The sequence below is a fragment of the Coregonus clupeaformis genome, chromosome 27 (genome assembly GCF_020615455.1).
Source record: "Coregonus clupeaformis isolate EN_2021a chromosome 27, ASM2061545v1, whole genome shotgun sequence".
Classification (NCBI taxonomy): domain Eukaryota; kingdom Metazoa; phylum Chordata; class Actinopteri; order Salmoniformes; family Salmonidae; genus Coregonus; species Coregonus clupeaformis.
Window position 1 is genome coordinate 12,266,513 of NC_059218.1, and position 25,869 is coordinate 12,292,381.

General features: G+C 43.0%; 1 protein-coding gene across 2 annotated transcripts in view; it reads left to right on the top strand.

Annotated features, from left to right (window-relative positions):
• Window positions 1–25,592, top strand: part of LOC121541461 (electrogenic sodium bicarbonate cotransporter 1-like) — an 87,536-nt gene extending 61,944 nt beyond the window's left edge. The window contains exons 13-26 of one of the 2 annotated variants that reach the window (XM_041850492.2): window positions 755–888; window positions 8,030–8,304; window positions 9,714–9,769; window positions 10,168–10,353; window positions 13,543–13,656; window positions 16,237–16,398; window positions 17,606–17,784; window positions 18,136–18,208; window positions 19,462–19,530; window positions 19,776–19,949; window positions 20,301–20,465; window positions 21,216–21,318; window positions 22,572–22,642; window positions 22,827–22,918. In XM_041850492.2, coding sequence (XP_041706426.1) covers window positions 755–888; window positions 8,030–8,304; window positions 9,714–9,769; window positions 10,168–10,353; window positions 13,543–13,656; window positions 16,237–16,398; window positions 17,606–17,784; window positions 18,136–18,208; window positions 19,462–19,530; window positions 19,776–19,949; window positions 20,301–20,465; window positions 21,216–21,318; window positions 22,572–22,612 — 1,731 coding nt within the window. In that variant the 3' untranslated portion in view covers window positions 22,613–22,642; window positions 22,827–22,918. Of the gene's footprint in view, window positions 1–754; window positions 889–8,029; window positions 8,305–9,713; window positions 9,770–10,167; window positions 10,354–13,542; window positions 13,657–16,236; window positions 16,399–17,605; window positions 17,785–18,135; window positions 18,209–19,461; window positions 19,531–19,775; window positions 19,950–20,300; window positions 20,466–21,215; window positions 21,319–22,571; window positions 22,643–22,826 lie in introns of both variants that reach the window. The other variant, XM_041850491.2, reaches the window with a different exon arrangement.
• The last annotated feature ends 277 nt before the right edge of the window (window positions 25,593–25,869 follow it).

The window sequence follows — 25,869 nt, forward strand, 5'->3', positions numbered from 1 at the left end:
TAGCTATGAAGAATATAGATGAAATCTCTCTTGGTAAATAGTATGGTCTGAAGACAATTGCACACTTGACAATCCCCAGTTCTCATCCATACACAGAAGCAAACTCTCTCAAGTTGAGCAATCTCTCATTAGATGATGCCAAGTGTTTACCTGACGTCTCATCCTGAATTTATTTTAGCTGCTCTATTGATCGCTCCATGCATCACTCTGAACCTTCTTTCCTAGAAGTTGTTTGGGCTGATGTCCAAATGACATGATTCATGATCTGTGTAGGCCGGCTCTGGCCCAACCCATTTGGTTTCTGGGACCAATCAGAACGGTTTGAATGTGTTCACATTCGAGAAGTCGTCGGGGAGGAAGCGCATCCAGACTCATTGTGGAGAAGAAACATTAGTGGCTGTGGCATTTGGCCGGAGCAATGTGGACCGGTAGCCAGGCAAGCCAAGTGTGAGGGTAGGTTACCAGAACAGTAGTTTGGATCCAGACCCTGCCGTCGGCACTCCACCAATCACTCTCCTGTCCAGTCCCACTCGGTTTAAGCATATGCATCAGTGGTTTGGATTTTGTTGCCCTCGCTGTTTACCCTGTGTCCTTGACCTATGACCTTTAAGTAACTCCACCAGGAGACTAATCTTTCCCTGGATTTGTGACAAACGCCTCCATCTGCCTATCTCTTTTTTTTCTATCTCTGTCTGTATGTGTGTTTCTTTGACTCACCAGCCCCTCTGTGTCCCTCTCGTCTCCTGTCCTCCAGGGTGTGTTGGAAAGTTTCCTGGGCACAGCAGTGACAGGGGCCTTGTTCTGTCTGCTGGCTGGCCAGCCTCTCACCATCCTCAGCAGCACAGGTCCTGTACTGGTGTTTGAAAGGCTCCTCTTCAACTTCAGCAAGTAAGTGTCACCCTCTCTCTTTGTCTTGCATTATGAGCACCACAGATATTGATACTCTGTCAGGGAGGCTTTCAAGAATAGGTTCCTCCGAGTTGTTAACACAGTGGCTCCCATTTAGGAAGTTAGAGTAAAGCAGAGCGCCAACCCTTCGTTTAATCATGAAATCCTTGAAACCATTCAGTCAAGGAACAAGGCCTTCATTTTATATATAGGGCTCAGGAATGAGGCTCAGAAGATTGTGGAAGCCAAAAGGGGGTACTATACTGACACAATTGCAGAGAACAAAAACAACCCCAAAAAGATGTGGAAATCATTAAAGGAACATATTTTACCTCAGTAAGTAGGTTGGGAACTTACCCACCACCAGTTGTTTGTTTGGGAATTACCAAGTCAAGAGCTACTACGCCAAGCTAGGGGTCTAACCAAACTTTTTCTCCTTTAAAGTGTTTCAGTAGCCAAGGTAGCTACAATGCTAGCTGAGTCTAAGCTGTTGGACAAAGATTCAAAGAAAGTGCTAGCTAATGCACTCATCCATTGTCATTTTGACTATGCTAGCACCTCCTGATTTGAAGGCTTAGCTAATCTACTAAAAAACAAGCTTCAGATAGCCCAGCACAAGTTGATTAGGGTGGTGTTGAATCTGAGCCCACATACTCATATTGGTAGGAGCCAGTTTAAGGAGCTCATTGGCTGCCCGTTGAGTCAAGGGTCACACAGACCACGCTTAGTCTGGTACATAGGATCATCCATGGGGCAGCACCTAGGTATTTGTCTGAGATTACTTTCCCCATGTTAGAGGCTCACACAACCACAACACTAGAGCTAGGATAGCTAATGTCTGTGTAAGCTGTTGGCGCCGGAGGAGATGGCTGCCGTCTTACGGTCCTCTAACCAATTGTGCTATTATGTGTGTTTTTTCGCGTTATTTGTAATTTATCTGTACATAATGTTTCTGCCACCGTCCCTCATGACCCAAAAGAGCTTCTGGATATCAGGACAGTGATTACAAACCTCGTATTGGACAAAGATTTTTTCTTCAACGAGTCGGATGCGAAGGATATTCTACAGACACCCGACAAGGCCCAAATCCCTGTCATTCGCAAGAGAAAGAGACGGAGATATCGTGGACGTAGGTCGGGGTGGCTTGGAAGGATCCCACGGCGAGCGAGTAATCTGCCTCTTCCATCAATCCTATTAGCCAACGTGCAATCATTTGAAAACAAAATGGACGACCTAAAATCAAGAATGTCCTACCAACTGGACATTAAACTGTAATATCTTATGTTTCACCGAGTCGTGGCTGAACGACGACATGGATAACATGCAGCTGGCGGGATATACGCTACATCGGCAGGATAGAACGGCTGACTCCGGTAAGACAAGGGACTCTAACCCGGACGCTTATAAGAAATCCCGCTATGCCCTCCAACGAACCATCAAACAGGCAAAGAGTCAATACAGGACTAAGATTGAATCATACCACACCGGCTCCGACGCTCATCGGATGTGGCAGGGCTTGCAAACTATTACAGACTACAAAGGGAAGCACAGCCGCGAGCTGCCCAGTGACACGAGCCTACCAGATGAGCTAAATTTACATTTACATTTTACATTTTAGTCATTTAGCAGACGCTCTTATCCAGAGTGACTTACAGTTAGTGAGTGCATACATTATTATTTTTATTTATTTTTCATACTGGCCCCCCATGGGAATCGAACCCACAACCCTGGCGTTGCAAACGCCATGCTCTACCAACTGAGCTACATCACTGGGAATTACCAAACGAATCACTTCTATGCTCGTTTCAAGGCAAGCAACACTGAAGCATGCATGAGCGCATCAGCTGTTCCGGATGACTGTGATCACGCTCTCCATAGCCGATGTGAGTAAGACTTTTAAGCAGGTCAACATTCACAAGGCCGCAGGGCCAGACGGATTACCAGGACATGTACTCCGAGCATGCGCTGACCAACTGGCAAGTGTCTTCACTGACATTTTCAACATGTCCCTGACTGAGTCTGTAATACCATCATGTTTCAAGAAGACCACCATAGTCCCTGTACCCAAGAACACTAAGATAACCTGGCTAAATGACTACCGATCTGTAGCACTCACATCTGTAGCCATGAAGTGCTTTGAAAGGCTGGTCATAGCTCACATCAACACCATTATCCCAGAAACCCTAGACCCACTCCAATTTGCATACCACCCCAACAGATCCACAGATGATGCAATCTCTATTGCACTCCACACTGCCCTTTCCCACCAGGACAAGAGGAACACCTACGTGAGAATGCTATTCATTGACTACAGCTCAGCGTTCAACATCATAGTGCCCTCAAAGCTCATCACTAAGCTATGAACCCTGGGACTAAACACCTCCCCTGCAACTGGATCCTGGACTTCCTGATGGGCCGCCCCCAAGTGGTAAGGTTAGGTAACAACATTTTTACATTTACATTTACGTCATTTAGCAGACACTCTTATCCAGAGCGACTTACAGTTAGTGAGTGCATACATCATTTTTTTATTATTTTTTTTTCATACTGGAATCGAACCCACAACCCTGGCGTTGCAAACGCCATGCTCTACCAACTGAGCTACATCCCTGCCGGCCATTCCCTCCCCACTCCCTGGACGACGCTGGGTCGCGGCCGGCTATGACAGATCGCGGCCGGCTATGACAGAGCCTGGATTTGAACCAGGATCTCTAGTGGCACAGCTAGCACTGCGATGCAGTGCCTTAGACCACTGCGCTTCTCGGGAGGACAACACATTTGCCACGCTGATTTTCAACATGGGGGCCCCTCAGGTGTGCGTGCTCAGTCCCCTCCTGTACTCCCTGTTCACCCATGACTTCATGGGCCAGGCACGACTCCAACACCATAATTAAGTTTGCCGACGACACAACAGTGGTAGGCCTGATCACCGACAATGATGAGACAGCCTATAGGGAGGAGGTCAGAGACCTGGCTGTGTGGTGCCAGGATAACAACCTCTCCCTCAATGTGATCAAGACAAAGGAGATGATTGTGGAATACAGGGAAAAATAGAGGACTGAGCACGCCCCCATTCTCATCGACGGGGCTGTAGTGGAACAGGTTGAGAGCTTCAAGTTCCTTGGTGTCCACATCACCAACAAACTATCATGGTCCAAACACACCAAGACAGTCGTGAAGAGGGCACGACAAAGCCTATTCCCCCTCAGGAGACTGAAAAGATTTGGCATGTGTCCTCAAATCCTCAAAAAGTTATACAGCTGCACCATCAAGAGCATCCTGCCTGGTTGCATCACCGCCTGGTATGGCAACTGCTCAGCCTCCGACCGCAAGGCACTACAGAGGTTAGTACGTACAGCCTAGTACATCACTGGGGCCAAGCTTCCTGCCATCCATGACCTCTATACCAGGCAGTGTCAGAGGAAGTCCCTAAGAATTGTCTCCAGCCACCCTAGTCATAGACTGTTCTCTCTGCTAACGCACAGCAAGCGGTACCGGAGCGCCAAGTCTAGCTCCAAAAGGTTTCTTAACAGCTTCTACCCCAAGCCATACGACTCCTGAACAGCTAATCATGGTTACCCAGACTATTGGCATTAACCCCCCTCCACCCCACCCCACCCCACCCGACCCCACCCCACCACACCCCCTCTTTTACGCTGCTGCTACTCTGTTTATTATCTATTCATAGTTACTTTAACTCTACCCACATGTACATATTACCTCAATTACCTCAACTAAACGGTGCCCCTGCACATTGACTCTGTACCGGTACCCCCTGAATATACAGTTGAAGTCTGAAGTTTACATACAACCACTCCACAAATTTCGTGTTAGCAAACTATAATTTTGGCAAGTCGGTTAGGACATCTACTTTGTGCATGACACAAGTAATTTTTCCAACAATTGTTTACAGACAGATTATTTCACTTATAATTCACTGTATCACAATTCCAGTGGGTCAGAAGTTTACATACACTAAGTTGACTGTGCCTTTAAACAGTTTCAGAAAATGATGTCATGGCTTTAGAAGCTTCTGATAGGCTAATTGACATAATTTGAGTCAATTGGAGATGTACCTGTGGATTTATTTCAAGGCCTAACTTCAAACTCAGTGCCTCTTTACTTGACATCATGGGAAAATCTAAAGAAATCAGCCAAGACCTCAGAAAACAAATTGTAGACCTCCACAAGTCTGGTTCATCCTTGGGAGCAATTTCTAAACGCCTGAAGGTACCACGTTCATCTGTACAAACAATAGTACGCAAGTATAAACACCATGGGACCACGCAGCTGTCATACCGCTCAGGAAGGAGACGTGTTCTGTCTCCTAGAGATGAATGTACTTTGGTGGGAAAAGTGCAAAACAATCCCAGAAAAACAGCAAAGGACCTTGTGAAGATGCTGGAGGAAACAGGAACAAAAGTATCTATATCCACAGTAAAACGAGTCCTATATCGACATAACCTGAAAGGCCACTCAGCAAGGAAGAAGCCACTGCTCCAAAACCACCATAAAAAAGCCAGACTACGATTTGCAATTGCACATGGGAAGAAAGATCATACTTTTTGGAGAAATGTCCTCTGGTCTGATTAAACAAAAATAGAACTGTTTGGCCATAATGACCATCGTTATGTTTGGAGGAAAAAGGGGGTGCTTGCAAGCCGAAGAACACCATCCCAATCGTGAAGCACTGGGGTGGCAGCATCATGCTGTGGGGGTGCTTTTCTGCAGGAGGGACTGGTGCACTTCACAAAATAGATGGCATCATGAGGAAGGAAAACTATCGATATATTGAAGCAACATCTCAAGAAATCAGTCAGGAAGTTAAAGCTTGGTCGCAAATGGGTCTTCCAAATGGACAATGACCCCAAGCATACTACCAAAGTTGTGGCAAAATGGCTTAAGGACAACAAAGTCAAGGTATTGGAGTGGCCATCACAAAGCCCTGACCTCAATCCTATAGAAAATGTGTGGGCAGAATTGAAAAAGCGTGTACGAGCAAGGAGGCCTACAAACCTGACTCAATTACACCAGCTCTGTCAGGAGGAATGAGCCAAAATTCACCCAACGTATTGTGGGGAGCTTGTGGAAGGCTACCCGAAACGTTTTACCCAAGTTAAACAATTTAAAGGCCATGCTACCAAATACTAATTGAGTGTATGTAAACTTCTGACCCACTGGGAATGTGATGAAAGAAATAAAAGCTGAAATAAATCATTCTCCCTACTATTATTCTGACATTTCACATTCTTAAAATAAAGTGGTGATCCTAACTGATCTAAAACATTTTTTTTTTTACTAGGATTAAATGTCAGGAATTGTGAAAAACTGAGTTTAAATGTATTTGGCTAAGGTGTATGTAAAATATTTTTTACTTACCTATTTTTTACTTAACACTTTTTTTCTTAACTGCATTGTTGGTTAAGGGCTTGTAAGTAAGCATTTCACTGTAAGGTCTACACCTGGTGTATTCGGCGCATGTGGCAAATAACATTTGATTTGATTAGAAATAGATACTGAAGCTTGACAGGGAAAGGTACTTTTTTATTTTCAGGATCCTCTGGGTGGAATAGTCTTCCTCTGAGTAGCTTTAAAAGGAAGGTGAAATCGTGGTTAATGGATAGTGTGCCTCTATGAGCAATCCCTCCTAGCTTAATGATGATGACCAAATTGTTTTCCTTTGTGTATAGTGTATATGTTGTGTGTTTATATTACTAAGTAACCAAATTGCCATTTTAGCTGCTGTTTTTTATTCTGCCACAGATGCCAAACTTGCCAAATGCTATCATGAAAGAGGACCACAATGGACATGTCGTAGACTTGTGTTTGTCCTCGATGATTCTTAATCAAGTGCATAATTTTGTATGTGTACCTTGTTTTTAAATGATCAAATAAACAAAAAAATACAAATAATCTCTGTCTCTCTGTCTCTGTCTCTGTCTCTGTCGCTGTCTCTGTCTCTGTCTCTCTCTCACTCTCATATTTAAATGACCTCATATGACTGGGGAAATATGTCTGAGAGAATTCAATAGAAGTAAAACAAATTAGCAACAATAATGGCCCTAGGGATGTTTTGCTTTGCTCCAGTATTTGTTTTCAGAGTTGGACTGTTGTTGTGAGGATTACCAGTGGTATGTGGTACTGGCTCAAGGGTACCATGGTGCCCACTAAAAAGCTAAACCCAAACCTAATTCACCATGTGAATGTGTTTAGTTCTCCTTCTGGCAAAAGCTGCATATTGCATTTCTATTTACACAGGTTCTGTGTTTCCTTCAATATAAAACAAGTAAAACTAAAATACAAATAATACTCATGATAGACATAAACAATATGAATTTCATCTGCAGTCAGATGTTGGCCACATTGTTTTGGGCTCAAGTTTTTGTATCTATCTGATTTTCTGGAACAAATAGTCCTTCGATTTATTCACAATAACAAACAAACTGCCCGCGGTCACGTTGCCAGGCCGATTGTCCTTTCATTTCCCCTTGTGTCCTGCTCTCTACTTCCTCTTTCCTCCACTGAATGGTGTCATGTGACCCCGGTCTAGACCTGCTCCCACACGGGCCAGACCAGACCAGAATTCTCTTCTCCTCTTTCTCCTCTCTCTCCTTTCTCCTCTCTTTTTTTTCGTCCTCCTTGCCATGCCAGAGAGAAGGCCATCTTCTAGCATTACATTACAGAGAACACTGGAGTGGTTATGTTCCGTTATGAATAATTCACATTCATTCAATGTCATAACGTGAATGGAGACTGCCAAAGCTTAGCCGACGGCGCCATTTTTCCACGGCTCGGGTCTGAGTTGAAGCCGCCATGCCCTGTTTTCACAACTGGGTTCACTAACTGCTGAGTCAGTGGTGTTGTTTGCAGGCCTTACAGTATCTGTCTATCTTTCTGTCTGTCTCTAATACACACAAAACACACATACATCGATTTGGGATAGGAACTTCCAAGTGACTTAGAAGGGACTTCCTTTTTAGATAAAGGTTAATAAATTAATAGCAAACCATGGTGCTACCATCTCTCCCACCTGTCCCTCTACAGAGACATTGACTTTGACTACCTGGAGTTCTGGTCGTGGATTGGCCAACTCTTACATTAACTAACCATGGTCGTACCATCACTCTCTCTCTCCCTCCAGAGACAATGACTTTGACTACCTGGAGTTCCGGCTGTGGATCGGCCTGTGGTCAGCTTTCTTTTGTCTGGTGCTGGTTGCCACAGACGCCAGCTTCCTGGTCAAGTACTTCACGCGTTTCACGGAGGAGGGCTTTTCATCCCTCATCTCCTTCATCTTCATCTACGATGCCTTCAAGAAGATGCTGAAGCTGGCCCACTACAACCCCATCAACGCTGACTACGACCCCAACTACGTCACAACGTACGACTGCCGCTGCATGCCCCTACCGGACGACGGTATGCTGATCAGCACTGTGCTCACAGCTCATTGGCTTTTGTGTAGTTTAAACTAATCAGATCAGAAGGTGCTAATGATGATGGTCCAGGTGACAACAGGGGTGTAGCTACCGAAGAGGGTTTGGCCCATTTTATATATAATCTCTTTCTGGTTCTGTGGTTTGGCCAGTGTTGCTCTAGCTTTGAGTTGGTGAGCTCACATCCCATTGCCATCACTATAGCCCAGAAAACAGGCGTTACACAATTTTCCGCAATATATTTAAACTGGGGATAATTATATGGTCCAAGTACGTGTTCACTTAAGAGAAATCACTGTGTACTCTCTCAACAGTTTTACCAGGTCCTGTTTAGTGAGTGACTTGGCAGGTTTCTATGGTTGTAGTACTGAGCGATTAACCAAAATGTCTGTACTCGTTTTTTTAAACATCTAATTGACCGACATTGGTTAAATTAGTTGAATTCCATTTAGTTCTTTTTTTTTTGTGAGCTCAATGCGCAGTTTCTCTGGAGATAAATCAGATCAAGCCCGAACTGTACGATGTAGTAGGGAATTATAGTTTCCAACAGGCCAATATTCTACATAGTTTAGCGCAGAAAACGTGTTATTTAACTACAATGACCATAATCCATTGCGAGCCTACTTGTTCGGTCTGTGTGGGGCAGACACGGAGAGGGAGAGAAGAGACAGAAGACGCGTGTTTGAGAGGGATAGAGAGTAGTTGCTTCGCAAAGTATCTCCACCTGAAAATACATTATCTAAGTGATTGATAGTTGGTATTCAGCAGTCATAAAAGTATGCCTTATTTACTTTGAAGAACTACTAAAATAGTGATTTTGTCAGACAGCATAGGCAGCAGCTCTATAGAGATGAGATGAGATGACTTGAAATGAAATAATAAAGTCAGCAAATAAAACATTGAATATACATAACAATTGAAAGATTTTATGAATTAATGTGATAAGCAATAATGGCCAGTCACTACTGTCATGGGACTTTTATTCTGTATTGTTACAGGATTCAACACACATAATGCATAATGCATTTAATAAATAAAAAAATAATAATAATCAAAACCAAAATCGAAAACTGTGATTATTTTTTAATATTCGAACCGAAACCGAACCGACCTCAAAAGCACTAATCGCTCAGCACTATATGGTTGGGGGGAGATATGTTGTTGTGACTGAGCCAAACTAGCATTAAGATTTATCCTCAGGGGCTCCGATTAAAGTAACACTGCATATGCCTGAGCCTGTCAACCGTCACCTCTCTCCTTTGACAATTCAGACAAAAGGCTAGTGTTTAAAACTCAAAGGAAAATGCATGTTATAGTTTGACAAGTACCTCGTAAAGTGGTTTTGTGGAGACCTCACTGTCGTTGTTTTTGTTGTGGTTTGTTTCCTTCCAGGCAATATGACGGGTCTCTATAGCGATGCCTCTTCCTGGATAAACGATACTGATCTGGTAAGCAGCAGTCACTTGAGTGTTTCTTCTCTGACAGCCATATCATCTTCAGTCACAAGGTCTGAAGGAAATCTATATTTCTGAGTGTGTCTCAGACAGGAATGTGTCTGAGCTGTTGTGGGTAAATTAGGTTATGATAGTGTTATCCATCAACAATGCAGATGCATTGTTGATGGACAACGCTATCATTAACTGATTTGAATTAAATCAATATTTAATCAATAGTAAAGATGTTTCTTTCACTTATGTCATGAAAAGTTTTTTTTCCGGGATTTAGGAGATTCTGCATGTACATATTCAGTTTATCCTTTAGTCATGACTCATGATGTAATGGATTTGTCTGTGTGTGTGTCTTGTGTCTGTGCATGTTTGTGTGTGTGTCTGTGTTTCTCCCGTAGCCGGTAAACGCCACATGGGCGTCTCTCGACAAGAAACAGTGTGTGAAGTATGGTGGTGAGCTGATTGGTCCGGCCTGCGGCTTCGTCCCTGACGTCACGCTGATGTCATTCATACTTTTCCTGGGGACCTACACCTGCTCCATGTGTCTCAAGAAGTTCAAGTTCAGCCGCTTCTTCCCCACCACTGTGAGTGACTGACATCCCTAACCGCCAATCACGTTTCAGGATCAAAGTTGTGACAGCCCCGTCGGCCAATCATGTTTCAGGGTCTTAGTTTCACTGTCCCGCTGGCCAATCATGTTTTAGGATCAGAGTTTGCTTGATTTTTAAGAAAGGGAAAGGGGCGAATGAAATTGAAATGTCAAAACATTGTATAGGACAGGTAAGTTGTGTGAACAGACAGTGGCAATACAATCAGGTTACTTTCTCTATATTTACAGATATAGTTGATTCTACAGCAGACATGTGATAGGTAGGCCTATATACCTACTGTATGTCTTTCCTAGGATTTCATTACCTTCTATGTTTTCTTGGCAAATTTCCATGATCCATGTCTGGGTTCAGTGGAGTGAAATCTCCGGTTACATCAGATGAACAAATCCAACCACCGGCAGCCCTGACCCTTTTGACCCAGTTAGCATCCACTGCTTCTGTTATTCCAGGTTTTAGTACATAACGATGTGTCATGATCAGAGTATGTGAGCGGAGTTGGGCGGTCGGAAATCCCTCTCATCGCTCATGGAGTGGTGCGCTTTCCAGCTGCTCTGCTAAAAACCTCTCCGCACTTACTGGAAAAGAAATGCTGCTCCAAATTCGCTCCATTCATTAAAATCACAATTTAACCAACACCCATTTATTTTTGTAACTACCTGAACCTACCATTTGGTTTTTAAGTATTGAAACCAAACCATATGATTTGAACAAAAAGTATTTTAATAAACATGAAAAGGTGAATGTAAGTGCTCATCATTTCAAATAGGCTACATGTCGTATTAAACAGTATATAAACACTCTAAATAGGTCAGGAGCCAGACAGGGTGTCACTCCCTGGCTCTGGGGACTCTAGTATGTTGAGCCAGGGTGTGAGTTTTCTATTGTGTTCGGTCTAGTATTGTATTTCTATGTTGGCCAGTGTGGTTCTCAATCAGAGGCAACGGGTATCAGCTGTTGCTTGTTGTCTCTGATTGGGAACCATACTTAAGCAGCCAGTTTTCCCACAGTGTTTGTGGGATCTTGTTCCAGTGTGGTTTGTGTTAGACCGTGGACGTCACGTTATCGTTTGTTGTTTTTGTTCGTGTAATCACTAATAAAAGAGTATGTTCGCCTTCAACGCTGCGCCTTGGTCCTCTGTTCCCGACGATCGTGACACAGGGAGCCTTAGAAGGAACAAAAATGAATTATTTAGGCTATATTACTTCATTTATTTCAAGGCTATAGCCTACAAAGAAATACATTGTGAAGCATTTGCAAGTGCGACACTAGGCTGGTAGGGACATAAAGAACTCAGCATTTAAACAACATTTCGTTCTATTAAATCATTATAGCCTATAAATTGCGCATAATGGCTATCTTTGAATTTGTTTTTAGAAACACGAGTCTGGCGATGGTGCCTGGAGAGCAGGCCAACAGCGGAGAATATCCTATCCGCGCTTGCAGAGCCACTGGGAATGCTAAACACCCTTCGGGCCACTCTTGGCAGGCTGGGCAGAGATGCAGTTGACACCTCAAGTGACGCCTCAAGCATTGCGATGCAGTGCCTTAGACTGCTGCCCCACTCGGGAGGCCCTATTGTACCTGTGTGTTTGATCAGTTTCTTTATGAAAATATTTAGTGAACTCCATGACAGTAGCTAAAGCAAGGGGCTATAGCAGCACACAAGTAGAATACAAATGCATGCTGAGTCAGGCATGCCCTGAGCTCGAGTGAGCGCTACTGGAGCGAAATTGGAGTGGGCAAGAAGGCTGACGCTCCAGCCTTTGGGAATCTCGCTCTGCGCTCCAGTCAAATTGGGCACGCTCCGCTCCAGCTCTGCTCACATACTCTGGTCATGATGTACAGCACATCGCTCTAAACCTCCTTGCTCCCCCCTCCTCGCTGTGACATTCTCGGGTTAGTTGATAGGCTCAGATGTCCATGAGAATCTTTGCAGGAAGGTGAGATGTTGACCACTAACACTGTGCAAGGGGGAATGGGATGTACTAAAGTGTAAGTCTATTTGTTAGAGTGGGTATACACTAACACTACACTTACACTTCAGTGTATCTGTATCCTTAAATATAAACAAAACACCAGTGGATGAACTGCCTGGTATACAGTATGGGCAGTACTCATCTCTGTATTGCTCCAGTGGAGGAGGGCCCCATCCTCTTGTCCTCATTCACACACAGTCATTACACTAGTAGTGTGTGTTAAGCTAGCCAAGAGTCCTCTCTAGACTCCGGGGCCTTTGAGTAGGAGTGTTTATATAGGTAGATCATAATGATTAAGAGGGGGGGGGGGGACCTGATCCTAGATCAGCACTCTTTTTGAATACAGGCCCAGAACAAGGCTCACTTTACCCTGCTCCTCGCTACTCTCTCTGCTAACTGCCTTATCTGTCTCATTGTCCTGCATTGCTGGCTTGGACCCTATAGCATGGCAGGACCGTAGACCAGTGCTGGACTTGGGCAGGAGCTCAGCAGTACTGAGTAAACGCACCACACATTTTCTACTGCTTGAGTTCCTGCACCTCTCATAAAATATTAGCTCAAAAGTATTGTGCAGTTCCTGCACCTAAATATAAACAGTACCGGCACCCAAAATGAGTAATGGCACTTATTTTAGACCAAGTCAAGCACTGCCGTAGACGTAAAAATTCTACTCATTTACCGCACTGTGGGAGGGAGGGCGGGATCAGAGGGAGGGTGGGGCGCGTGGGTTGAACTTTCCCAGGAGGCCATGTACTGAAGCTTTCCTCCACTACATATACTGTAGGCCATGCATAGGAACGGGCCTGAACCATGGTTAGTGCACAACATGAGTCCAGTACCCAATTTACAGTAAAGGGTTTCAATGTTTGGAAACATGGCTCAAATATATGGAGCAATACGGTAACAGTAATCTAAATATACAATATGTACAGTGAAATTAATGTGAAATCTGAGATAATTGGAACATTTTGGTTAGCCTTATTATAATCATCTCCCCCAACAAAGCTTTGGCTAAATACCTGTACTCAATGAAACTACATTGGTCATAATGGCTTAGCTGGGAACCATTCTGCTCCACTCTCGTGAACATATTATTGTGTGATGAAAAAGGGTAGGTCTTACTGCATTGCCTTAGCCAAAAGCCTTGTCAAACTCAACATGGTTGTACCTCCCTATTGTACCGCAGGTGAGGAAACTGATCAGTGATTTTGCCATCATCCTGGCTATTGTCATCTTCTGTGGTGTGGATGCCCTGGTCGGAGTGGACACACCCAAGCTCATCGTGCCAACTGAATTCAAGGTGAGTACCAGGGTGGATGTCCGTGGTATTGAGAAAGGCCTTGTGCAGAAATGTTGGCTTTGTATATTGTCCACTATATCCTCTGTTCTTGTTTTGTATAGTGCGCAGGTTCACACCTACATTCACTTCAGTGATGATGCTTTAAATTCAAGTACAAGCAAATGTGTATGTAGTACACTCTGGTCCAGATTTTGATTGATATATTGAAATGATATCGTTTTCTAGAGTTACACAAGAGGGACAGGTGTATCAATCAGATCTCCACCTGAACAATGCTGCATTTTCTTAGGCAGACATAAAGTCTTTGTAATCCTTGTATTAAAGTATTGCATAATCATTACCTGGCTGTGTACTACTGCCAAGGAGGGAGAGCAGATAGAACCTGAAACTCAGATACAGAGCCCGTGACTGAGATTATTAGCTTACCTTAGTTTACCTTACCTCACTGGGGCCGAATGGTGGAGGGAGTGGGGGTGAGGAGGGGTGAAGTATCGAGCGTGGGGGTTGGGGAGGGGGGAGGTTGAATGGGGCAAGGGTGATGTGGGGGTGGAGGAAGGGTAAGAGGGGGTGTGGGGAGGGTGTGTGCATCAAATAACAAGGTGATTATAGGACATGGGGAGAACACTGGGGGCCTTATAGTTGCAGGTACAGACACAGCTTTGTGCAACTGCAGACTAACTCAGAGTGTTTTTTGTTGTTGTGTAATGATGTACAGTGAGGGGAAAAAGTATTTGATCCCCTGCTGATTTTGTACGTTTGTCCACTGACAAAGTAACGATCAGTCTATACTTTTAATGGTAGGTTTATTTGAACAGTGAGAGACAGAATAACAACAACAAAAATCCAGAAAAACGCATGTCAAAATTGTTATACAATGATTTGCATTTTAATGAGGGAAATAAGTATTTGACCCCCTCTCAATCAGAAAGATTTCTGGCTCCCAGGTGTCTTTTATACAGGTAACGAGCTGAGATTAGGTGCACACTCTTAAAGGGAGTGCTCCTAATCTCAGTGTATTACCTGTATAAAAGACACCTGTCCACAGAAGCAATCAATCAATCAGATTCCAAACTCTCCACCATGGCCAAGACCAAAGAGCTCTCCAAGGATGTCAGGGACAAGATTGTAGACCTACAAAAGGCTGGAATGGGCTACAAGACCATCGCCAAGCAGCTTGGTGAGAAGCTGACAACAGTTGGTGCGATTATTCGCAAATGGAAGAAACACAACAGAACTGTCAATCTCCCTCGGCCTGGTGCTCCATGCATGATCATGAGAACGGTGAGGAATCAGCCCAGAACTACACGGGAGGATCTTGTCAATGATCTCAAGGCAGTTGGGACCATAGTCACCAGCAAAACAATTGGTAACACACTACGCCGTGAAGGACTGAAATCCTGCAGCGCCCGCAAGGTCCCCCTGCACATATACATGCCCGTCTGAAGTTTGCCAATGAACATCTGAATGATTCAGAGGAGAACTGGGTGAAAGTGTTGTGGTCAGATGAGACCAACATCGAGCTCTTTGGCATCAACTCAACTCGCCGTGTTTGGAGAAGGAGGAATGCTGCCTATGACCCCAAGAACACCATCCCCACCGTCAAACATGGAGGTGGAAACATTATGCTTTGGGGGGGTTTTTATGCTAAGGGGACAGGACAACTTCACCGCATCAAAGGGACGATGGACGGGGCCATGTACCGTCAAATCTTGGGTGAGAACCTCCTTCCCTCAGCCAGGGCATTGAAAATGGGTCGTGGATGGGTATTCCAGCATGACAATGACCCAAAACACACGGCCAAGGCAACAAAGGAGTGGCTCAAGAAGAAGCACATTAAGGTCCTGGAGTGGCCTAGCCAGTCTCCAGACCTTAATCCCATAGAAAATCTGTGGAGGGAACTGAATGTTCGAGTTGCCAAAAGTCAGCCTCGAAACCTTAATGACTTGGAGAAGATCTGCAAAGAGGAGTGGGACAAAATCCCTCCTGAGATGTGTGCAAACCTGGTGGCCAACTACAAGAAACGTCTGACCTCTGTGATTGCCAGCAAGGGTTTTGCCACCAAGTACTAAGTCATGTTTTGCAGAGGGGTCAAATACTTATTTCCGTCATTAAAATGCAAATCAATTCATAAAATTTTTGACATGCGTTTTTCTGGATTTTTTTGTTGTTATTCTGTCTCTCACTGTTCAAATGAACCTACCATTAAAATTATAGACTGATCATTTCTTTGTCAGTGGGCAAACGTACAAAATCAGCAGGGGATCAAATACTTTTTCCCCTCACTGTACCTCTCCAGGACTTTTTGAATCTTATTCAAAGTGCCGCAGAATAAGGACGTTTTGTTTCCGTGAGGTTAAATTTTTTTAAATGAGAGGAAACTTTTTAGGTTATTGTTGGGGCAACCATATCACATTTTACATTGAGTCATGACATACTCATAACAACAAAATTACATTTCTAAGAACACCCTGAAACCATGACCATGTTTGCCTGGTAAGGATAAAGTGTGTGAGAGTCTGTTGTCCTGTGTGTTTAAATCAACCCTGGCCTACAATATTTATCTCTGCTCCTGGTCCCCAGCCCACCAGCCCCAACCGTGGCTGGTTCGTGCCCCCGTTCGGAGGGAACCCATGGTGGGTGTATCTGGCTGCAGCCCTCCCTGCTCTCCTGGTCACCATCCTAGTGTTCATGGACCAGCAGATCACTGCTGTCATCGTCAACAGAAAGGAGCACAAACTCAAGGTGAGGAGTGGGAGGATGAAGGGGCTCTGGGTCAGCGGGGTAAAGAGATTAGATAAGATATTGACTTAATACACACTGATCTTGACAGAAGAAATCTGGCTCACAGTCGGCGTTCCAATTCATCCCAAAGTTGTTCGATGGGGTTGAGGTCAGGGCTCTGTGCAGGCCAGTCAAGTTCTTCCACACCATTCTCGACAAACCATTTCTGTATGGACCTCGCTTTGTGCACCGGGTCATTGTCATGCTGAAACAGGAAAGGGCCTTCCCCAAACTGTTGCCACAAAGTTGGAAGCACAGAATCGTCTAGAATGTTATTGTATGCTGTAGCGTTAAGATTTCCCTTCACTGGAGCTAAGAGGCCTAACCCGAACCATGAAAAACAGCCCCAGACCATTATTCCTCCTCCACCAAACTTTACAGTTGGCACTATGCATTTGGTCAGGTAGTGTTCTCCTGGCATCCGCCAAACCCAGATTCAATCGTCGGACTGCCAGATGGTGAAGCGTGATTCATCACTCAAGAGAACGCGTTTCCACTGTCCAATCGCGGCGAGCTTTACACCACTCCAGCTGACGCTTGGCATTGCGCATGGTGATCTTAGGCTTGTGTGTAGCTGCTCGGCCATGGAAACCCATTTCATGAAGCTCCCGACGAACAGTTATTGTGCTGACGTTGCTTCCAGAGGCAGTTTGGAACTCAGTAGTGAGTGTTGCAACCAAGGACAGACGATTTGTACGCGCTAGGCGCTTCAGCACTTGTTGCTCCTAGATGTTTCCACTTCACAATAACATAACTTACAGTTGACCGGGGCAGCTCTAGCAGGGCAGAAATTTGATGAATTGACTTGTTGGAAAGGTGGCATCCTATGATGATGCCACATTGAAAGTCACTGAGCTCTTTAGTACAGGCCATTCTACTGCCAATGTTTGTCTATGGAGATTGCATGGTTGTGTGCTCGATTTTATACATCTGTCAGCAACGGGTGTGACTGAAATAGGCGAATCCACTAATTTGAAGGGATGTCCACATGCTTTTGGTGATGTAGTGTATCTTAAGATAAAGTTAATGAGCTGTAAAAGAACAGAGGGGCGACAACACTTTGTATTGGATGTTACGTCAATGGTAACTCGTTTGATTCCTTGTGGTTAGTGGTTACTGACACACACCTCTCAATTTCCTTCTCTTCTCTCTTTCCACCTCCACACAGAAAGGGGCAGGCTACCACTTGGACCTGTTCTGGGTAGCAATACTACTCATCGTGTGTTCCTTCATGGGCCTGCCCTGGTACGTGGCTGCCACTGTCATCTCCATCGCCCACATCGACTCTCTGAAGATGGAGACCCAGTGCTCGGCCCCTGGGGAGCAGCCCAAGTTCCTGGGTGTCAGGTGGGTGAGCAGGGAGGGGAGGGAGGGAGGTGAGAAGGGAGGAATGGAAGAAGAGTCAGTGAAGCGAAGAGAGCTATCAGAGCAGAAAGACTCCTGTCTCCTTTACATGTAGCCTGCAGTACAATGGCCTTGAGTTTCACTTTGCCATTCCCACATAGTCACATTTTGTTTAAGATTGAATAGAATACATTTTACAATCTTGTAGCAGTACATGAACATGATGAAGTTTTTTGATTGTCACATCAGAACAGTGGACAAAAAAGTTAGAAAATTGACTGTGGTTGATGTGGTGTCTGTGCAGTGTGTGTTTGTATGATGTGATGTGTGATGAACTATGCCTTCTTACCGCAGGGAGCAGAGAGTGACCGGTGTCATTGTCTTCGTTCTGACTGGACTGTCTGTCTTCATGGCTCCTATCCTTAAGGTAGTGCTTCATACACCTGTTCATTCCCCAATTCCCTTTAAATCTACCGGCTCTTTACCTTTCAATGTACCTACCCATTCCCTAAATCCATCCTATTAATTCCCTTTAAATCTATAATAATATATGCCATTTAGCAAACGCTTTTATCCAAGGCGACTTACAGTGGTGCTTGCATACATTTTCATATGAGTGGCCTTAGCTGGAATCAAACCCACAATCCTGACATTGCTCTTGCCACTACCTGAGCCTCACAGGACCACAAATCTACCTGTTCATTCCTTTAAATCTAACTTTTCTGTTCTCAATTTACTGGATTACTGTTCTCCCCTTTCAGTGGGAAATCCCATCACTCATTCCAATTGTAAATAATGGGAATTATTGTGGTTATCCAATTAGTGAGGAGCCTAGTTGAGGTGATGTGAAATAAGCGTGTTCATCATCGGGGCTTAGGGTCAGGTTGCAGCTCAGTGACTATGACTTCTCCGCTTTCCTGTTCTCTCGTTAATCTGACTGTCATAAATGACTTTCCAGTGCTGTGAGTGGGAATGGTCCTCCCCCTTGTGGACCGTTTGGAGTAGTGACATCTCTATCTCTGAGATGGTGTCTTTTCCAGTGTAGTCTACTGTAGTCTCTTCACATCCCTTAGCTCCCCGAGCCATGTAGTGTGTGTATGTGGGGGGGGTCTTGTGTGAGCTTACACGTGTGTGTGTGTGTGTGTGTGTGCAGGTATTTGTGTGTGTGTTACAGTGTAGGGGTGGGGTAGTAGACTCTGGGGATTAGGGTTACAGCATTTTATTTTATTTGATACCTGATCGACTCGAGAGGTCAGCTCTAGTAACAGCACATTCTAGTAATGCCAGATAAGGTGCTTAGGCAATGTCAACTGACTACTATTTTAGGCTGGTTCTGACTGTAAACACATTGATCACCTTCTACTCAGAGTAAATGAGCGTTTTGTAGGAGCTGAAGACACCAAAAAGGTTAACGAGGTGCAGACTAACGGACGATAAACCTGCAAAAACAAGTTGCTGATTTATTTGAGAGCTAACAAAACAACATGTCATCAAAAGTTATCACTGTTGTTATTGAAAACAGGGTTAATCCTAACCCACATTTTTGATAAAAGACACGTCTTCATATCAGTCCTAAAAAATTGAAAAAGGAAGGAATATGTTTGTTGGTTGTGTTTCTGTGGAAAACAGCCTCTATTACTTCCTTTGTGTCATTCAGCCACTCCTGTTCTGTCTCCCCAGTTCATCCCCATGCCTGTGCTCTATGGCGTGTTCCTCTACATGGGCGTGGCATCTCTCAATGGTGTCCAGGTGAGTGGCTCTGACCCAAAATTAAGTCTGAAATTCTAGGCCTGTTAGTGCTATTAACTGCCGCTTCCATGTATCTGGGCCTTACCGCGGTACAACTGTCAGTCAGAGAACACAGAGTCAAAATGGCGTCTGAAACTCTGTGCCTGTTAGTTATATTAGTCCATCAATAATAGTGTGTGTGATGCCAGTCACATCCCCAACCCATGTATTCTGGCCCTACTTCTGTACGACTGTCTGTCCATCAGTTCATGGATCGCCTGCAGCTTCTCCTGATGCCAGCCAAGCACCAGCCTGACCTGATCTACCTGCGCCACGTTCCCCAGCGTCGTATCCACCTCTTTACCTTCATACAGGCCCTCTGTCTCGCCCTCCTCTGGGTCCTCAAGTCCACCGTCGCTGCCATCATCTTCCCCGTCATGGTGAGCCATACGCATGCAACACACACGTGCACACAAACACACACACACAAATGCACGCACAGACACACACACACTCACAGGTATGTGTGCAACAGTCAGACACACACACACAACCATGCAAGTAAGTACACCTACAAGATTAAATGTACCAATTAACCAATAATAAACCATTCCTAAACATACAGATGGGTAACATACGGTTGTGACACATCCGCTCACAGTGTGGAAACCGTTACTAGCTGACACAAACACACATACTGTACAATGAATCCAGCCACATACCCACCAACACAGTATATAGTAGAACCATTATCTATCTCCATTGATGTGTGTTTGTGTCCGTCTCTCCAGATCTTGGCCCTGGTGGCGGTCAGAAAGGCCATGGACTACATCTTCTCCCAGCACGACCTCAGCTACCTGGATGACGTCATCCCGGAGAAAGACAAGAAGAAGAAAGAGGATGAGAAGAGGAAGAAGAAACAGAAGAAAGGAAGCATCGACAGTGAAATCGATTTTGTACGTACTTTTGAGGCTTTATTGGAAGCGGATCAGACTGCTTAATTTCATGTGTTTTTCCCAAGGGTTCTACCTTATAGTAATAATAATAGTAGTAGTAGTAGTAGTACTAATGTAGTACTAGCATGTTAATTTTTGTAGAACACTAGCCACTTAACTCATGACCTGTCGTCCCTCCTAAAAGTCCACCACTCCTCAAATCCTCCATTTTTTTCACCTGTGTTCACCCTCTGTCCAAAACGATCTCGCTCTCCGAAACTATCCCTTCAGTGAACACTGTTCCCCAAGTGAGAACTGTCTAGCACTTTATGTTACGGTACTGAAATGAACACTCTGTCTGTCTGTCTGTCTGTCTGAGCACTGTCTTTTCCACTGAGGTACGGTACAGAAATGACCAGGTGTTTGTGTAGAAACTACATTGTAAAATGGTTAATTACACAGCACGAATGACATTATGAATTACTTGTTTGTTTCTTTGGGATACTTTAAGACGAGCACCACTCCACAACATTACAGTTAATACATGGGTCGTATTCATTAGGTACCAAACAGAAGTAAAACGCAATGAAACAGGTAAGGACTACCTGAACTTGTCCAATGAGAAACGCACGTTTATGTTTTCCATTGCAAAATATTTTTTTGCTACTGTGTGCCCTAATGAATACGACCCAAGTAATTAGTTGCCAATATGTTGAATGAGTTTAAGTAAGTAGCAGAAAATATAGCCATTGTTATTGTCTCTCCCTCCAGCCCTCTGAGTACCCCTACAATGACAATATCCCCAGTATTAAAATCTCCATGGATATAATGGAGACGGAGCCCATGTTGGGGGATAAGGATAAGGCCTCAGACAGTGAGTACAACAGGATTGCATGGGGTCTCCTACCCACAACTGCACTGTGCTTACTTACTTACTGAGTGCTGCAAATGCCTTCTTGGAATTGTTTCTCTCTTATCTTCTTGCCCCCTTCCCGCTCTTTGCCTCTGGGAGAATCTCATTTGGTTTTGCTCGACTCCTTGCGTCCTGTCTTCCATCGAGGGAGTGGAGGCAAGGAGAGGAAACATGGAAACAAAACAAATCCCACAATAAATGTGTAAAGTGCTAAAAACTAATTTAGCTAGTTGTGCAAGACATTCTTATAGAAAAATGATAAGTAGCGTATCGTTTTTAAATGTGTGCACACTTTTCTACTTTGAGAAAACAACAGCTAATTCAAAGGCGGTGTGGTGGATTTTAAAACACTTCCGCACTTGCCGCCGGGAGGATACTCTTGTGCATCCTCTGCCGAAGTAGGTAATCGAGTAATGGAGCGTACTCCTCCTACTAACGAATTGACAGTCTCCACTCTCCTCCAGGAAGACGGAGGAGTCGAGGAGAGGACGGACTTTTGCCCAATTGAGAATCAATCTCTCCCTCCCTCTCTCTCTCTCCACGAAGCACTAACCTAATTTTTGGGTCTTCATCAGATCTCATGCTTTTCTCTGACTTTGCAGACCTCCAGCTTTATTTTGAGAAACTAATGCAGATGACCTTACTTTTCTAATCCTTTCTTACTGTTCTTTTATTTTAAGCTGCTTTCGAACGCTTAATTAAAAGGTCCAATGCAGCCGTTTTTATCTAAAAATCCAATTTTCTTTTGGGTAATAATTAGGCACCTTAATGTGATTGTTTTCAAACCAATAATTTTGCTAGAATTCTGATAGGACTTCAGTGGGTAGGGGAAAACTGAAAATTAGCTGTTATTGGCAGAGAGGTTTGGAACTCTCTTTCTTATTGGTCTACTAACTAATTTACCACATCGCTGATATTTCCGGCCATCTTTTCAAACTGCTCTTACACTGAAAGAGCATTATCATAATTTTCACAATTTCACAGTATTATTTCAATCTCATAGTGTGGAAATATACGTACACAGGAAAATCATGTTTTTGACTGCACTCGGCCTTTAACAGCTGCTTCTACTGTGAAACATCATGGCTTTGCAAAGCTTGCTCTAACTCTCCTCTTTTGCTATACCTGTCCTGAATTGGGAGAATATTTTGAGGGAATATTGAAGTGACTAAAACATTATGTCAATGTTGTGTGCATTTGGTCTTCTCCCGTAGGACCCCCGGCGTCTTTCCTTGACCCACACTCACCATGCTGAGGACTACTTTATGCCCACTACTGTTGCAAGGTAACTGTGCCTGCTTGCATGCCTTACTTTATACCCACAGACACTCACACCAATATCACATGCTGTGACAATCTATTATAGAGTACAGCTTGTCATATTAATGTTGTTCCTTTGCTGTCCCTGGTTGTTCACTCTCTCTTATTTCTCTCTGTCTCCCCCTCCCCTCTCTTTCTCTCTCTTTCAGTCTGAATCCGTTAAGAAAAGCAGTGCCTCAGATTAGGATAGACCTGGAGCAAGAGGACAAAAGCTTCTTCTGGAAAAAACAGGCTCCGGGTTCTGAAACGTCCCTCTAGTCTAACCCCAACCCGTCCTACTGTTCAAACAACACAGCAGAACCAGCAGCATTACCTGCACACCACTACTCAATACAACACGGGGTGCGTCTGAAATCCCATAGGGCCCTGGTCAAAAAGCAGTGCACTATATAGGGAACAGACCTGGGTACAAATACTATTTCAGGTATTTAAATTACTTTTCAATACATTTCAAAACATGTATTCAGATAACCTTTATTTGAAAAAACAAGCAGTTGAATATTGGAATGTATTTGGAAATACACTTGGTAAATATTTGAAAATACTAAAATACACAGACTTAAATAAATACACTCCCATGTATTTAACCCAACAATATGAAAATATTATTTGAAATAAGTATTTGAAAATACTTTCAAATACAATTTGGTCAACTATTCGTTTTTTGCAAATAACCATTTGAATACTCAAGTAAAAGTACTTAAGAGCGTTTGCTAAATGACTGAAATGTAAATGAAATGAAATACTTGTTTGGGGCTGTGTATTTGAACCCAGGTCTGGTAAGGGATAGGATGCCATTGTGGATGTAACCACAGACTCCTACAGCAGCCTATTTTATACTGTAGCACTGTTTTATAGTACTCATTTTAATGTCCTGCTGAAGTACATATTTTTAATTGAAGAAAACTGACAGAATTCTTTGTTTTGAGAGTGAGAAGTATAGGAGGGACCCTTGTGAAACGGGAGATGTGAATGTTTGTGAGACGGGGAGGGGTTGCATTTGACAATTCTTAATTTGCTGTATAAAAAAAGGTTAAAAAAGGCAGATTCCACGGCAACGTAGCCTGAAAATATTTTTGCCTACTCTGGCATGGAATTGCCCTAATGCTCTGTACCAAGGAAAACTTTGTGAAGTTCTTTGTTAGCCATTTATGGCTAATTCATGAGAAAGGTATTCATGATTTATAAAGCATTCACAAACTAATACAATGCTTTATGTATTCATAATACATGCCTGTTAGCTCATTAAGTACAACATACTTTCTTATATAAATCTTATGGAGCTGTGATGTTAAACTGGACTGTACTATTTTATGCCAGCCAGAACAGATCAAACTTTAAAATCCCATTATTTGTTCATGTTCTACTCTCCAGCATAGGCCTATTATAGTGTTCTTGTTCTTGTTCATGTATATTAATATTTTTCTGTCTTTTCTCTTACCCCTTCACACCTGCTTTATCATATTTATTTCATCTCTATCTATGCAACAAAAAAAAAACATTTTGCTCTTGATTCAAAATGTTGGTTTGGCTATTTTCCTTCCCATTGTGTGAAACTGACCAACTTTTCTGATTTGAACTGTTTTCCTAATAATATCTGTTGTTTCTATCAGCTTTATAAAGAGACAGGACTCCAACTACGATTATCTGTAGTAGGGATTGAAATACATGTATATACTTGTATTTGTAGCTCTACCTCTTTGACTTAATTAATGTAGGTGCCAGGTATTATAAGTAAAGTATGATGAACGCATTAGTATTATGTAATGATCTGTCATCATACTGAATGATTTTTATGAAAGGGCACAGCATAGGATCTCTCTATCTGATCACTTTCCGAGTTCCTTTTGCTCTGTAACTAATTCATTAAAGAGATTTTTATTTGTATCATATTGAAATGAAAATGCAATAACAGTGACGTATATTATATCGCTGAGAGAATAAGTCAAATAATAATGAAGTGTATTTACTATTAAGCTGTTAATGAGATGACAGCGTTTTTACAGTTGTCTGTGGAGTGACATTTTTATTATGACCTTTTTTTAACGAAGTGATGATTTAGTGTTGTTTTTTTATGATATTTAATGATTTTAAACTGATTATGAACTTATCAATCATTGAATAATCACTGTGAGAGAATGCAATGTTGAAGTTACTTGTGTCTTGCAGTTGCATTTCTGCAAAAACTAATGCTGCGTTTAGTTTGCAGCTTTTCACAAAGTATCATCCACCAGGCGACTCGCTCAGTAGCAATTGAGCCTGGGGATGAGATTATTCAAAATTTCAGAGCTGCCATTTTACTGATAAATGGATACATTGCAGCCCTTTATAGAATGTATTCTTGATAGATACAGTGTACAAATTGAAGCTTAAATTATTAACTTGGGCAAAATTTACTGGACTTGATTTTGTGGTCTTAGTGATTACTGGGTTCATAAATGTTAAAAGATACTGCAGTGATAAAATACCCAGATTATATTTGTTGTAATCTTGAGTGGTATAATCAAACAAGATTGTATTGTAGGTGTATCTGAAGTATGAGAGGACTGTAGTGGATGTCGGAATGATGGTACACTCTTAATCAGGGTCACTATTGATGTCATGTTTTCTATCCCAAATATGCCAGCATCCATCTTGATCAGTCTTGGGAAAAATGTTAATCGTCTGTATATTCATTTTCTGGGTTTCTAATTTTAGGATTAGTCCATGTTTTACTGTAAAATGTGTTGATTCAGTGGGCTAATTTAATTAAAAACATATGTTTTTAATATTGTTGGCACATTTGATTCAATATTTCAAGCGACAAACATGGTTCATATTCAATAAGCACTTAGATACAGGTGTCAAACAGTTTAATGTAAAACGTGGAAGAACAAATGATTCAAGCAATAAAACTATAATTATGATCAATTAAACCTACTTGTAAGACTTACGGTATTTCCTTCATCTGTATAGACTAACATGAATGAGTATGTTACTTATAAAATGATGGATTTGGCATATACATTTTTCAAATGACGTTCAGTGCCTTCGGAAAGTATTCAGACCCCTTGACTTTTTCCACATTTTGATTAAATTCCCCCCCCCCCCCCTTATCAATCTACACACAATACCCCATAATGACAAAGCAAAAACTAAAATACCACATTTACATAAGTATTCAGACCCTTTACTCAGTACTTTGTTGAAGCA